Source organism: Prunus avium, chromosome 2 (genome assembly GCF_965620075.1).
Source record: "Prunus avium chromosome 2, drPruAviu1.hap1.1, whole genome shotgun sequence".
Lineage (NCBI taxonomy): Eukaryota > Viridiplantae > Streptophyta > Magnoliopsida > Rosales > Rosaceae > Prunus > Prunus avium.
The window spans coordinates 7,042,702-7,059,116 of record NC_142285.1 but is presented as its reverse complement, the minus strand read 5'-3'; the positions used below and the strand labels follow the sequence as shown (position 1 = coordinate 7,059,116).

At 38.0% G+C, this 16,415-nt stretch overlaps 1 protein-coding gene across 1 annotated transcript; it reads left to right on the top strand.

Annotated features, from left to right (window-relative positions):
* The first annotated feature begins 403 nt into the window (after positions 1-403).
* On the top strand, positions 404-10,947 carry LOC110745910 (DNA-directed RNA polymerase III subunit 2-like). Its single transcript, XM_088248500.1, has 18 exons — positions 404-475; positions 853-912; positions 1,071-1,163; positions 2,812-2,913; positions 6,445-6,561; positions 6,799-6,879; positions 7,635-7,754; positions 7,834-7,914; positions 8,011-8,142; positions 8,239-8,283; positions 8,575-8,652; positions 8,723-8,862; positions 8,970-9,060; positions 9,255-9,373; positions 9,453-9,588; positions 9,667-9,797; positions 10,708-10,833; positions 10,917-10,947. Exons 1-18 carry the CDS (start codon positions 404-406, stop codon positions 10,945-10,947), a joined length of 1,755 nt encoding a protein of 584 aa, XP_088104626.1.
* The last annotated feature ends 5,468 nt before the right edge of the window (positions 10,948-16,415 follow it).

Sequence of the window (16,415 nt, the reverse complement as noted above, 5' to 3'; positions counted from 1 at the left end):
CACAGACCTTAGTGCTCCATGAATGCACTTCGTCAATCGCATGTGAGTGCCCTTCCCATTATTAAGCATCTCCACCCACACTTGATAGAAATCTCCCTTATACTGTCGGAAAAATCTCTGTTCTTTATTTTCCACAAGCATCTGCAACTCTTTGACCAGCCATTTCACACATCTAAGTTCAAGAGAAACATGGAACAACCGCGCTCTAGCCTTCTCTGTAATTAGAATTGACCCTCCAAAGGATAGGTCATCTACCTTAATTCGGAATTCCTTTGCTTCGATGTTAAAGATTCTAGGAATATGTCTCACACTCACCCCTCCCCCTCCCCCTCCCTCTCTCTCTCTCTCTCTCCGTCATTTTAGTGCTTGTGTTGTCAATGGTATTGAACCTCGTAGTAGTACAATGGGATTGGTTCCAGCAAAAGAGCAATTTGTGTCTGGAATCTCCCAAGAGAAAATCTACCACCATGTCCACGTACAAAGAGCTCTCCATTCACTACCAGTTTATAACTGAAACACCATGGCATCTTCGAGGATTCCACGAAGGGTGTTAAATCACTTCCCTCAATATTACACGTCCTATTTTCTATGGTAAAGATCAATCAGCCAAATTTTTTTGTTCCTTGATAATTCCTATTGTAGGTGAACTGGTAACCCTAGCTCCGCCATGGCAAGTTATGGGGTTTTTTTTTTTTTTTTTGGAAAGGCCCAAAACTTGATATTGTCTTGTGTCTGTGTTGATTGTTATTGTTGAGTGTGTTTGTGCATTTCGTCAGGGCTAGGGTTGTGTTTTTGCTTCTGTTTATGCAGATTTCAGATTAAAAAACATGAGTTTTCCCCTTTTGATGTTAGGATTATGTTGGGAACAAGCGGATTGAGTTATCTGGCCAATTAATTTCTCTTTTGTTTGAGGTATGTGTGCTTTCATTGCTCTCCTATTCTAAACAAAATGGTTTTGAAAGTTTGTTGTTACTTGTTTCCATGTGGTTCTTCCCTCATTCTTATTGGCTATTAAATTTTGTTGTTACTTGTTTCCATGTGGGTTCTTCCCTCATTCTTTATTTTCTTAGGATCTGTTCAAGACAATGATTGCTGAAGTTAAGAAGGCTGTAGACAACATATTAACAAAGCCTAGCAGGTCTAGCCGTTTTGACTTTGCACAGGTATCTGCTGGGAATTATTACTATAGTCTGCAATCTTTCAATTGAGTATTCTTTACAATCCAGATAACAACCATTGATAATTACGCATTGTGATGTTTTTACTACGAAGATACAAGGATTAAAAAATCGATATTAGTAGATATTTCAGTACAGATTTGTCGAAATGGCAGGGAAAACTAAACAATGATGAACATCTATTTTGAAACATGAAAATTTTAGAGATAGGCTTAGGAAATGTTATACTAATCTATATTGCAAAAACTAGATGTGTAAATTTCTCATCTTTATCTTTCTTTTTTCTTTCGAAAATTACTTCATTAAAAGAGCCAAAGGCCCAATATTAAGGATAAAATTTAAAACAACTTAGAGTACTCTCTTAGGAAGAGCAGAAACAGCAAACTTCATCGAAGAAGAAACAACCAGCAATACAGGATGAAACAGCAGAGAAATAACCATAAACACCCAAGTACATTGAATTACAGAAGAAACACAGGGAGGAGCTTATGGGAGTCATTGATAAATTTGAGCTTTGACGAGGCTAGGGATTGCTTTCGTGGTCCTGAGGTGGGCAGAGAAGAAACAATGGAACGCCCAACTTCATATTTATTTTCTTCAAACTTCTCAGAGTAGAAGGCTCCATGTTCGGTTCTAGTAAAGAGGGCGGGTGGTAGGCTTGGAAGGAAAGTGATCAGCACCTAATCCAAGATTCAGCTGGATTTGCTGAAATTCTACTAAATATCCCTTAACATTTCTTGAAAATCTACTTATTTTGACAGAAATTCTGCAAAAAAAACAGTGAAATTCTACTGAAACACCCTATATTACTGAAATTTGTCCGAAACATTGGAGAAAAGTCTGGAAAGGTAGACCTTCTGCCCCTTTTGATTATTGACACTTGGGTTTTACTGGAAGATTGGTTGCCGATATTTGGTACCTTGTGGAGAAGAAGTAGATGAAATTTGAACAAAAAAGGCCTGGTCATTAAACGAGCACATAATTTCCCCATTGTTGTGTTATGTGTAATAAGAGTGCTTAGGGAGGAGCTTATCTTCTCTTCTTGATTCTTATGGTTTATGCTGTTTAGGGAGTCCAAATTGAGGTGGGTTATACCAGAATCTTGTGTGGTTTTGCAATGTGAAAGGCTTAAGTTTTTGGGAGGAATGAAGATGGCGTGGTTCTGTTAAATGCGCTCTAATGGCTGTTTTCTGGGTTATTTGGATGGAGTAGAACAGAAGGTTGCTTGATGTTTCCAGGGGCTGGAGAAAGAATACAAGTGGGAGAGGGTTCATTACTGGATATATCATGGTGGGCCGTGGAATCATTGGAATCAATATGTTTGCATGTAAGAAAAATGCGACATTCTTTCTTCGTTTTGCAATCTAGTGATCTGAACCATCTATATTCAAGGCTCTCCTTCAAGGATCATCCATGCAAAAAATCAACCAAATCGGAAATCGTTTAGTCATTTGATTGTCATCACTATCATTTCATTTTATGTAACAGAGATCTTGTTTTATCCTTAATGAGCATTGGACTTCGGAGTTAGAGTTAACAATTTCTTTTGAATGAATCTACATTTTAAAAAAAATTTAATGTAAAATTTAAAACTCTCATTCTCTTTTGTTTATTTTATTTTTTCCTACTGCAGTGCATAATTAAAGATAGTATTACCCATGGCCTTGAAAGAACCCTATCTACCGGAAACTTCAATATCAAACGGTTCAAGATGGACAGTAAAGGAATGACACAGGTTTGCTTCCCATCATCTACATTGCTTTGAAATGTGCTCTCTTTCTCTCTCTGTCTATATATATATATATATGTGCGCTGTATTTTTTATGGTGCTGTCTCCTATAAACCATGTCTTTTTATTGTATACATGTGTGCATATGTAGTATGTATCTTCTAGAATCTTTCAATAATGTTCGCATTTTTTGCCAATAAAAAGGCAAATATTATTGCTGGAAAACAATAAAAATACAGAGAAAGTGGACAAGATGGCCACTTCAAAAAACGGAAGGTCGAGTTGTTAATTATCTCTTCATTGGTGTCCCCTCCCAAAATGTGGGCAAATCTTCTTACCATTTTTTTTGTGTGGTGCTATTAATGGATTTCTTGTACATCCTGTTTTTGTAACTTCGTTCTGGAAAAAAAAAAAGGAGGACAAACTACATAAAACCCCTGAAACTGTAGGGTCATTTTCAAGTTCATACCCACCTTTAGGGATATTTACGAGTAAATACTCAAACCCCTATAAAAACCTACAAATTGCCCCTCCGTTACACAAACCGTTAACGAATCTATTAAATGCTGATGTGGCAGATATGGGTCCTACTTTTTAATGACGTGAACTTCCAAGTGGATAAATATATAATAAAAAATTCTCTACTTTTTAATAAAAGATTAAAATCATATTAAAAATTAAAAATTCTCTCCTCCAAGCCCTCTACCCAGCGACTACAATTCTGATTAATTTGCCGACTACCCAGCATCTACAATTCTGGAAATGACTCCACTGTAAATAATTTATGATTTTTTTAATGTTTATTATTAATTTTCCATATGGAGTCCACGTCATTAAAAAATAGGACCCATATTTGGCACATGAACAGATTCATTAATGGTTTGTGTAACGGAGGGGGCAATTTGTAGGTTTTCCGGGGGTTTGAGTATGTACTCGTAAATGTCCCTAAAGGTGGGTATGAACTTGAAAATGAACCTATAGTTTGGGGGGTTTTATGTAGTTTGTCCTTTTTTAGTGAGAGTGTAAGCTGTTGATTTTATTTGGGATGAAGTCTGATTTTTCGCTTTTGTTTGGGTTTGTTTGTTTAAGATTTTTTATCTTCTTTAGTGTGATTCATCTTGATGTGTGTGAGCTTTGTTGATTGTAACTCGTTCAGCTTTGTTCAGATGGAGTTCTTGACCTTTTTTTCTTGTCATTATCAGAAAGAAAATGGATGGACATATTCTCGATCTTCTCTTGTGCTCCTTTTTCTATAACAAATACAAAATCAATTCTTGGTGCATGTTTAAAAAAATAAAAAAATAAAATCCTCAGTCTGTGGTTCTTAGGCTCTCTCAGGTTTGATTCATAAAGGTCCCTCTTATGGCAGGTGTTAGCTAGGTTATCTTTTATAGGGTGTCTAGGCCATATGACCAGAATCAAGCCGCAATTTGAGAAGACACGGAAAGTAAGTGGACCTAGAGCTTTACAACCTAGCCAGGTAAGGGTGATGTCTCTGCAATGCTTTGAAAATGTATCACCTTTTACATGATGGATATCTGAATATATATATATATATATATATATATATATATATATATATATATATATATGCGTATATCTTTGTACTTACGGTATTGTGCTTTTTCTCTGTCGCTTTTGGTGAAGTGGGGCATGCTTTGCCCTTGTGATACTCCAGAAGGTGAACCTTGCGGACTCATAAAAAACTTGGCCCTGATGACTCATGTGACAACTGATGAAGAGGAGAGCCCGTTAATTTCTCTGGTATGCTCGTTATCACACATTTTGATAAACCCATGGAGGTGTAATTTTAGTTTTCACTTATTGTGCTGCATCATACAATAAGTGATGGCATATTTAATATTTGCAGTACCTTCTGCATTTGCATGTGTAATTGTTAAGTCTTATATGGTTGAAGAATTGCATTATATTTTACTATATTATGGCGGAGGGTTGTTTTGGGTTAATGTTTATTGTGCTGTTATTGGGAAGGAGAAGGGTGTTTTTTTTTTCTTCTCTTTATCTTTTCAAAATCCCAAGCTCTAAGAACTAGTGTGCACAAGACACACCTTTTGGAGCGATGCACATGCTTCTTCAAAAAGTTCAAGTCTTCAGGAATTTTGGCTTTTCAAAGGGATGCATGAGGCATTTCCCTTTCGCCTCATTTTGAGTTGGGCCTCAAGGAGAGCCTGTCTTTTGCCTTTGAAAACTCTGGGTATTAGGTGCTAAATAATAAAATTGAGTATAGTTCTCATTCCTAAATTTTATTTATACATTAGATATTTGATTCTTGTTTGTTATAGGTTAGTATATTATCGTGCTAATGTTGGTACTCTAATTAGGTTGCAATTTCTTGGATACTTATATTAATTTGCGGTACAAAAATGTTTTTATAGGATTAAATCAAACGTTTTGGGCCTCTATTATTTTAATATTTTTCAACGAAATCACTGCAATTAATAACGGTTGAAATAAAGGTCAAATCAAGATTTCTATAATTTAAATTGACAGAATGTGCATGTCCATGTGATGGTAATTGTATCTATCTGCATCTGTATTGTGTATGTCTGTCCTTGTTTGTTTAGTTCTGATGTAATCTTTGTTGGAGCAAAAGATTTCCACCTTTCTCGAGCAATGATTATACCCTGTAAGATGAACAAACCTCGAGGTGAGGGGACATTATGGTGTGGTGCTAGCCAAGGACCCTCTGATGGAAGGGTTGATAGGTTCTTAATTCGCATTGTGCCCCTTTAAACAGTTCTGAATTCTCAGTCCTTTTAACCCAATTAAAGGTGTGAGGGCACTTTAGTCTTGTTCATTCGTGTTAGACATGTAGCAAGCAGTGGTTAATGTTGGTCCCACAGAGTTCTTGTGCACAACTATTTGCGTTTCTTTAAAAATTGATCAATAAATAGTTTCTTTTCAAAGCAACAAAAAAGTTGAATGTATATATGCAATGAAGCCACGTAAAAGGGTCATTAGTACAGTTTTTTGGGTGTGTTTTTTTTTCAACATGACCAATAATAATAACTTTGTTTGCAGAACATGCACATTCCATCATGCACATTCCATAAATTTAACTGAGGAAAATCCTGATTTATACTTAATTGCATCAGTTATTAATTACAGGGACTTGAATGAAGAAAAAAAAAACTACTGAGAAGTGGGAACTAAGTAGTAAATAGCCTAAAATTATAAGGACCAGAATTGTAGTTTCGGCAAAATAATCTTTTGTGAAAAAATAAAAGTTTATTATGTTTTGCTGTCAATTAAAAGATAGGATTTTATATGTTTTCCTGAAAACTGATTTAAGTAAGACCTGCAATTTGTTGACTTCCAAAAAAAGAATTGGACTTGTAGATAATATCTAGCTTCAGCAGATGTCCCCTATAGTTTGAAAAGATATTCAGAAAGAACTGAACATTTTTTGTTCCTGTATGTGCATTAGCTAATCCACTGGCCATATTAATTTTTAGTTTATTCCTTTTTTAGTGCAAAAGGCTTACACTTTGTATTATTTAATTTCTTGTGCAATAGTGCTACTGTTTGGGTGTTGAAGGCTTGGAAGTACTATCAGGTGAGGAGCTTCACACACCATATTCTTTTCTAGTTTTGTTCAACGGAAACATCCTTGGAAAGCATAGGAAGCCACAGGTAATAACAATGTTTCATACAGATGTCTATGCATACACACACACATATAGTTCCATCACGGCTGTTCAGTTTGTTTGCCAGTCGCAAAAATGACCACGTGTGATGGGGTGTCCTGCAAGAAAAATTTGCAGATGATGTTTCTGCTATATGATTTATGTATTAGTGTCTTGGTGCTATTGTGTATTCTTCTTTGGTGATATATACTTATTTCATTCAATAATTTTACTTAAATCTTAGCATTTTGCTGCTGCAATGAGAAAGTTGCGTAGAGCTGGGAAAATTGGGGAGTTTGTAAGTGTCTTTGTCAATGAAAAACAGGTAAATTCTTAATTTCCAAATTACTTTTTTCTTCCTCTTCTAATTCCTTTTTATAGCTGCAAACTACTACATATGATTCTTTTCCACTTACAAGGCATGCGCTTCGTGGGCAATGGCATCTTCAATCCCCTTTAGTGAGCCTGTAGAGGCTATTATTAACTTGATGTAGGAAGACTACTCGACTCTGATGCAAGAAACCCAATTTGTAACTTCTAACCCCATGTCAAACCTAAATGTACCAGGTTCCCAACTTTTCAATTATAATCGAGTAGAGTCAAATGATGACTTGATACTCCTCTAGTAAGATCCCTGTGCCTTACATGAAGATAAAGCTTGTCCAATGCTGAAAAAAATAAAATCCTTTCAAACCACCGCTAAATTATTTTTTCTCTTGGACCTATACAATTCGAGCTCAGTTGTCACCCAATTTTTTTTTTCCTGTACAGCTGATTGAACAGCCTTATGGTCCTTGTCACTTTCCGCAATTAGAATTTGTGAAGCAAATTTGGCAACATTAAGTCACCCTCCTGTCATCACTTTCCCCATTAGAATTTATGAAGCAAATCTGGAAATGCATATAATAACAATCTATCATGTTGTAGCAGTTTGAATAGAATTGTTATGTTGTTTGATCTCTCCACCTGTAATGATAGAAAGTAAAACGTTTGAAGTATAATTTATCATTGTAGTCTCCAATTCATGTTTCTGCTATTTTTTCCCTGGAAATAGTTTTTATGATTAAATACCTGACACAGTTAAGAATTTTATCAGCATTGCGTTTACATTCTTCTGATGGTGGTCGAGTTTGTCGTCCGCTAGTTATTGCTGATAAGGGCATATCAAGGGTCAAAGAACATCATATGCTGGAGTTGAAGGTGAATATACTTTTTGCTGTTTCTCCTGCCAAAACATTTGTTACCAGAGCTGATATTTTTATATCTTTTGCTTTTTAAGGCTGGAGTCCGCACATTTGATGATTTTTTAAGTGACGGGTTGATTGAGTATCTTGACGTTAATGAGGAGAACAATTCGTTGGTTTGTTCCTGTCTAAGCCTTACTTATGAAGTTTTTCATTTTGAGATGATGTACTTGATAGACAATTACTCAACATTCATAATTATCATTTTATAGATTGCTCTATATGAAGAGGAGGCAACAACGGAAACAACACATATCGAAATAGAGCCCTTAACCCTCTTAGGTGTTATTGCTGGTCTGATTCCATATCCTCACCACAACCAGTCTCCTAGAAATACGTACCAGGTTTTCTCGTCTTACTCTTTGATAATTTTTTTTTTCTTCAGGTTACCCAAATTTCTAACTGTATGATTCTAATTGAGCCCTTTGGTCTTTATATAGTGTGCAATGGGAAAGCAAGCAATGGGAAATATTGCATATAACCAGGCAAGTGGTTTATTAGTACATGGCCCCTTTTCCCCTTTGGCCAAAGAAAGAGGCCCTTCTTCCCCCTCGCTGTTTAAGCTCTTTTAGAAAGAAAAAAAAAAATTATGTTTCCATGGTGATCTTAAGCCTTTTTTATGTTTGTTTTCCTCTTGCACATTGAAAGTTACCAAAACGTGGTTATGTACTTTCATCATAGAACTCCTGTGTTCAGCATTTCTTGCCATTTAAGTTACAACCATAATCTTGACTTTTTTTTCTTCTTTTTTTCTTTTTTGCCTTTTTTTTTTGTAGCTACATCGAATGGACTCATTGCTTTACCTTCTGGTGTATCCTCAACGGCCATTATTGACAACAAAGACCATTGAGTTGGTTAGTATACCGTATACTCTTAGGGTTTCTGTTGCAACTATAGTTGGTAAATTAATCACTTTTTCTTCAGGTGGGCTATGATAAACTTGGAGCTGGGCAGAATGCAACTGTTGCTGTGATGAGTTACAGTGGCTACGACATAGAAGATGCAATAGTCATGAACAAGGCATCTTTGGATCGTGGTTTTGGTCGTTGTATTCATATGAAAAGGTATCCATTGGTGACTGCATATAACAATATCACAACTTTGCCGTACACTGTTGGTTGCTCAAGTGTTTAGATATTTATGGTTACTTACAGAAGATGTTTCCGAGCAGGTATTGCGCGGTGAATCAAAAATATGATAATAACACACAAGACAGAATTCTGAGGCCCAATAGAGATGGTACTGATTCTGGACCGATGCGGGTAATGCAAAGCCCTCTTCCTCCCTTTCCTTAAATCCTTGTACCTCTACCTACATGGCGTGGTGGTGCAATTATCTTAACTTCTTATATTTGTTGTTTAACTGCAGTCTTTATATGTCTCTTCTCCCGTTCAGTTTGGTCAACATCTTTTATAGTTGTCTTGTTATAGTATCATTTGAATTGCATTTCTTATAGGTGCTGGATGATGACGGACTTGCTGCACCTGGGGAAATTATTAGACGAAATGACATCTTAATAAATAAACAGGTCCCTGTTGTCACAAGGGGGCAATTTAAATCAGCATTAAATGATAGGTTGGCTACTTTGTTTGCCCTGCATATTCAAACTAGGATTCTGATTGTATAATTTCCTTACACCCATTTTCATATGCAGTGAGTTTAAGTCTGTTCCACAAAGATATGATGGGCCTCAAGGGGAATCATGTGTGGTCGATAAAGTGGCTCTTTGTTCTGATAAACATAATAACTTATGTTTCAAATTCTTAATTCGTCATACTCGCAGACCAGAGGCAAGAGATTGTTTTTGTCATCTAAGATACTTGTGCTTACCTTTTTGGATCCTCTGAAATATATTTTCATTCATGCAGGTTGGTGATAAGTTTAGTAGCAGACATGGACAGAAGGGTGTTTGTGGTACCATTGTCCAGCAGGAAGATTTCCCGTTTTCTGAGCGTGGCATTTGCCCTGATTTAATTATGAATCCTCATGGGTTTCCAAGGTAATTCCTTCTTTTAGAACTACTTGTAAATTTCATTGTTTTATCAATCATGTGCAAATTGAGTCGATGTGAGGTTTGTGTGAATTGAGTGGAAAAGATCAAATCGAATTTTCTACTTATTCTTGAAATATATATATTTTTTGGTCAATTACTCATTCTTGAAATATAGGTTTACATGTTATTAGAAAATATGAACTGCAAGTCAATGTTTTTTTCAAGAGGCAGTTGAGGTGATCATTTGAAACTGATGTTAAGGATGAGTTTTCAGTGTGTCAATTCATGTTCAGGTTGTGTGTTTGTATCCTCACTATTCATTATTTCGAGTTTCATAAGCAATGTTGTTTCTGATTGATAATTCAGAAACTGCAAAGTCATACCATTTATATTGTTTTCTAATAGTTTATTTTTTTTCAATTTCTACCTTTGCTTTTGTTTTTAAGATTTCAGTATAAAGTATTTCTTATTTCATAGCAGATTGGGTTTTCCATTTCAGAGGGTAGTTGGGCTTCCATTTCTTCAAAAATGAGAAAAGAGATTAATGAATAAAAGGATTATGAGTAAACAGGTCCAAAAAAAAAATTCCAAGCCAGGTTGTTAAACACAAATCATTATGTAGGTCCTAGGTCAGTTGATGGATTGTATTGCATTTCAGCACTCCTAGAAATATGTAAAAGGGGACAATCTGAGGTTATACTATTTGGAATCCATGCTTAAGATTTTTCTAGAATTTCTTGTGGAAATCATTTGAAGTAGTTCTTTCTAAGTTTGAAAGTTACATTCCTATCTTTTGTTAAGTGTTTATTGATCTTCTGGGTTTCTGACTATGTTCTGCTGTAGATATCTTTGGAATCTTCCTGTGTGTATATGATTCGTGTGTTTTTCATTTCCGGTTTTCTGGCGTTATTATCAGTCGAATGACTGTAGGCAAGATGATAGAGCTTCTTGGGGGCAAAGCAGGAGTGTCATGTGGCAGGTTTCACTATGGCAGTGCGTTTGGTGAACCAGGTGGTCATGCTGACAAGGTTGAAGCTATAAGGTGCTTAAATCATCTATTGTTTTGCATTGTCTTCTGTTTTTTTCCAGATTTCTTTTCTGTAAATAATTTCTCTTTTGTGATAGTGAAACCTGTGGGAATCGAATTAATCCTTAACCCTAGGTCAAATAATTCCTTCCATTTGGGGATTATTTGACCTAATTGGGAATTGTTCGATTTAATTAGGGATTATCTAATTAAATCGGATATTACCTGATTAGGTTGATGATTGATTTGATTCCTACGAATATTCTCAATTAATGGAGGAGTTACCTAATTAAATTAGGCATTGATTTGATTGCTATCCTGATTAGGGATTTGATTTAAATCAAATAAATCAAATCCCTAATTAGTGAAATCTCGCCAAATTGGGGAGGAATAATTCCCTTCCATCTACGGAATTATTCCTCTGAAACCCTAGCTCCCGAGACCTCTATAAAAGGATGGCCACATACAAAGGTAGAGGTACGTCTAAACTCCTACTGAAACTCTGCAGAAATTATCTCTCAGAAACCCTAACCACCTCCTTTCTCTCCCTCTTTTACATAAGGCTCCGGCCGCCCGGTTTACCCCATAAACACATATAACTCCGTACCCTATTTTAGCTATCGTTTCTCTTCAGATCGATTGAACTGACTTAGGCATCGGAGGGCCTTTGGCCAACACCCCCCGGGTGTGGTCCTCTTATTGTTATTCGTTTTGCAGGGAGAAAGAGAGGCGGAGAAGACAAAGGAATCTTTAGGCGAATATTCCCGTGGGAGGAAATTGGCTCCCACAAATTGGTGCTTTCATTGAGAGCACGAGACATACTCAAAGCGTGCTCCAAACTTGTTTTTCATACTTTGCTCCCATCAACCATGGTTGATACAAGACGCACGAGGAGCAATACCACCATGACGGGTCCCAACCCTCCATCTCATGACACCATGGTTGAGAACTTGCTGCTGCCGCAAGGGATTGCAGCAGATTCCGCCTCACAGCCACCTCCCGTGGTGGCCAGCACCTCGCATCCTCCAACTGCAGCGGCTGGAGCCATTCAACAGCACCTTGCCGCCACGCAGCAGCGCACAGCCGCTGCCAGCATGCAGCAGCAGCGCCGGACAGCTGCTGGAACGCAGCAGCAGGGCATAACCACTGCTGGAACGCAGCAGCAGCGCACAGCCACTGCCGGAACGCAGCAGCACCACACCGCCACCACTGCTGGAACGCAGCAGTAGCAGTGTACAGAAGCTGCTGGAATGCAGCAGCAGCATGCAACCGCCACTAGAACCGCAGCACTACATGGTCTCATGGCCTCCTCCTCCTCCACCTTGCAGCCGCAAGAGTTGGCTGCCGGAGTTGCAGCGGAACCGCACGATCTCGTGGCTTCCACCGCCATGCAACCACCAGGACAAAGTGTCGCCGCTACCATCATTGGAATTATGGGACTCGGTCTTGTTGGTTTTCAGTGACATCCAGTCTCGTTGAGTTGCCGGCTACTGTTGAACACAGCTCCTCCTCACGCCAACAATGGCGTCCAAACAGAGATAAACTCTCTCTCAGTCATTATTTGACATTTTCCAATAATTATATTAATATTTAATATAATTATTAAATATTTTCTGATTTTATAATTTTTAATGATACTATTAACGTGTAATGTTTTATTTTGAATTAATACACTTTCCTAATAAATATTGGAATTTAATATTTATTTTGAATTAGTGTTTATTCTTAATAAATATTAACAATTAATATTCAGAATTATTACACATGCCTTATTTGGTAATTATATTATTTTATTAAGGCACAAATGAAATTATAATTGGCATATAATCATGCTTTTATCATGCGAGCTAATTATATTTTATCACTAATGATCAGGAAAATACCAAATGACTTGGTGACCAACCTGCGAGTCCTTGGTCTACCCGATCAACGATTCTCCGGTCAACCTGATCTACGATCTGTCGGTCAGCCTGATGCATGGTCCTTCAAGCGAGGCCCACAACCTCCTATCACGGTTACCTCAGCGCCGCCGCAGTCGCCCAAGGCCCCTTGGCCGGATCTAGCCACCCTCATGGCACCGCCGTTGAGCATGGAGGAACCTCCCATCAAGGTGGGCTCGTCACCACCGCCGACTTAGGCCTAATCTTGGAGCAACTTCAAGCGTTCCCTCTGTTGCCTCCACGCTCGATGCACGCTCCCGTGTACACCTCCCATGAAACCCTAGCCCGTATGCAGTTGGGCTCCACACACTTCTCTCCTCTCGATCCACGAAGTCAAGCAGACCTTAATCAGAGAGTTGACCAGCTAGCTCAGAAAGTTGACCAACTCCTCAACCATATAAACTTAGCTCAAAACCTTGGCCTTGGACCACTGGGCGAAGAGAGAAGGATGGACGACTGTGCCAACAGGCAGATCAACGTGTGCCGAGCAGGTCGAGCAGGAATGAGCAGACAGGGAGAGGGACAACAACGTGATCAGCTCGCCAACATGTCACAAGCATCCGCAAGCCACACTCAGAGCGACGTGCAAGGAAGGCAGGGCCCACGACTCCACGTCCGCGACCGCCTAGGCCCGCAGAGGAGTGCTCCTCGAGGGCTAGGCTCCCAGAGAGATCAACCTGACAACCTTCACGGTGAGAACCGCGAGGAAAGGCGCTCCGCTGCTCACTCTCGAAGGACCGATTCCCGTCAACGAGCTGAGGAGAATCACTCGCAAGCGCAGTCCACCAACACGCCGCCTAGGCAACGTAGCCAAGAAGCTCGAACTTTGCGAATCAACGAGGAGGTCAATCAGCGTCGTCCAAATCGCGAGGGTCGTCGACATGTCCAACCAGCAATGCGTGCAGAGGACGTTGATCGGTTCATAATTGTATATCATTTTGTACCCTTCTAGCTTATGATTTGGTTATGTTTTTGAGTTAAACTTGTGCTTTTAATCCTTTTTGTGTTTATCTTTCAGTTCATTGAGCTTTAGGTAATAATGATGGCTTTAGAGAGCATAATTCATGCAATTCAAGCATGTTAAGGCCTAATTTGGATGAATGGATGAAGAGCTTAAAGACAAACTCATTTTGGCTACAGCCCCCTGCCAGTCCAGTTCCGTAGGTCATATTGCAAGCTTTGTTTCAACAACCTTCATAGCTCGAATGAGGCCACATTCTTCATGAAAGTTGTTCCAATTGGTGTGTACTATAACATATCCAAAATTCAGACCCATTGGATAAATCTGGAGTCCGTTACCTAGCAAACACAGAACCATGCTCAGGATGGATCTTATCAGCGCGGAAAATGAGTTAGCAATTTGTTTTGGCCTTAACTTCCTCCTCCGACCTTGGATTGGCCCAAATAACATATGGCTGGAAAGAAGACATTCTGAACTTCAATTTCGAGTGCTTAAAGTCCTAATTTGATTAAGAGAAGCCCAAGTTGTAAGCCCTTGAAGTTGCTGGTCATGCTGACCTCAGCATGTGCTGGTTGGATGCTTGGTCATGGTGAGCTAGGTATGAGCTATCATTTCTGGTTGGAAGCTTGGTCATGGTGACATGAAGATGAGCTAGGGCTGCTGGTGGGATTTATTAGTGAAGTGCATCAACCATTTCAGATTTTATAATGGAAGTGTTGTATGCATTAGTGAAGTGCATCAACCATTTCAGATTTTATAAAACAAGTGTTGTATGCATTAGCCATACTTAAATCAGATTTTCAGCTTCCTTAGGCCTATATATAGTGAGGTTTCCTAAGCTTGAAAAACACCCCAAGGGGGGGAGCTCTCAAACACTTCTCTAGAGCTTCCTTCCCTTCTCTCCCTCAAATTCTCTTAGTTTCTCTTTCTAGTTTTCAATTGTTGTAATGAAATCTTTTGTGTTGAAATTTTCCTTAAGTTTTTCTTAGTTCCACTTTACTTTTCATTATGTAAATTCTTTTCTTTAGTTTCAAGTTTGATTAGTTTCCAAGTTTCAATTATGGTTTTTGTTCTTATTCATTATGCTTATAAGTTAATATGCTAGTTTGAATGATTGATCACCATTTAGGCTTGCATGTTAGCTATCTTGGTTTGAATTAAGAGTAGACACCATGCTTTAATTCGAATTGAACTATGAATAGGAAGAGTATGTATGGACATTCGACAACAGGGATTAGATACATGCTTGGTTGTTTAAATTGTTCTTCTATGCTTAATGGGTTCCTAATGCTTAATTTTAGGTTAGACAACAAATGATCAAATTAGGGAATTAGGAACACAAGGTTATGACCACACACCATGGCTTAATCATACTTTAGCTAGAATCAATCCATTAATCTAATTGAACTTGGGAACTTATCTGCTTGAGTTAGTTATTTCTTTCTTCCTTGTTTTATTTTTTTCATTTCTTTTTCATTTCTGTTTTGTGTAGGGAAAATGAATTGGATCATTCAATCACCAATCCTCGTGGGATCGACCTCGCACTTACATATGCTAAACTACCAACGGCTCGTGCACTTGCGAGTATCACAAGTTGAGGATGCAACTGAATCCATTTTGGTGCAGCTGTATCTACACAACAAGTTTTTGGCGCCGTTGCCGGGGATCGGTAACATTGTTTGATTCTATTTGGCTTTCCTACTTTATTTTTTTTTCTTAACTAGACAATTTCAAGTTTTAAAGTTAATGACGTTAATGGACATGTTGTGTTTGTAGTCCAACAGAAAAGGACAATTGCCCAACAAGCAAGAGAACTGGGTTTAAGTCCCAGCTTACACAACCCATTGGTGCTGGTTGCTTTGAAGCATGGAATTGGACTTGTGTTGATTTTTCCTTTTCATTTTTAGTTTTTTTTTTTTAATATTTTGTAATCCTTTAATTCCGTTTCAAGTTTTTGTGTGTGTTTGTTTTAGCAATGTAAATAGCTCAATAAAAATGGAGAGAGATGGCAACTTCAAAGATAGGAAGTGTGGAGTAGTGGGAGAAGTCGCGACCTCCAAATGCATCACGCTCGACCTAATTGCTTCAAGGGGGAGCATTTCAATCCTTTCTCTTTATTTGTTATTATTTTAAATTTCTATTTCTTTTTAAAAAAAAAAAAATTAAAAAATTAAAAATTAAAAAATTTAAAAAGATTTTTCATATAAGCTGACTTATGGTAACTCCAGTGAGCACTTCCGTCAATACAGTGTCTAGGAGTTCTTTAGGCGACACCTTCGGTGTCTAAGAAGTTTGGGTTTTAAGCGGGACCATTGTGACCCCTCCAACCTTCCCGGATCCCCTGGCTGTGTTTTCTGAGGCCCTTAACTGGTCATCCGTGAGTTGCTTATATATTCTTTTTTTTTTTTCTTTCTAAACCTTCTTCTTAACTTTTCCCCTTATCATTTACATGTTCTCAATCATCTTTACTTTGCTTTAACATTGAGGACAATGCTTCATTTAAGTTTGGGGGTGCTGGAAAGTTTTTTAGTTTGTGTGTTTGTGTTTGAAAACGTAGGCTTCTTCATTGCTACAAATTTTTTTCTGCTACTGTTTTGAAAGTTTGGTCCGCGCTGTGTTCTTCATTTTTTCATGCTGAATCCAACGACATAAAGAACGTTAAATTTGACCAAGTGGTTTGAAAGTTACATGTCAAA

Bases quoted from the DNA above. Each gene is read 5' to 3' on its own strand.
- LOC110745910 (XM_088248500.1), top strand. From the start codon at position 404: ATGGGATTGGTTCCAGCAAAAGAGCAATTTGTGTCTGGAATCTCCCAA. The intron at 913-1,070 runs GTATGTGTGCTT...TTATTTTCTTAG, and splicing joins TAATTTCTCTTTTGTTTGAG to GATCTGTTCAAGACAATGAT. The intron at 8,284-8,574 runs GCAAGTGGTTTA...TTTTTTTTGTAG, and splicing joins GAAATATTGCATATAACCAG to CTACATCGAATGGACTCATT.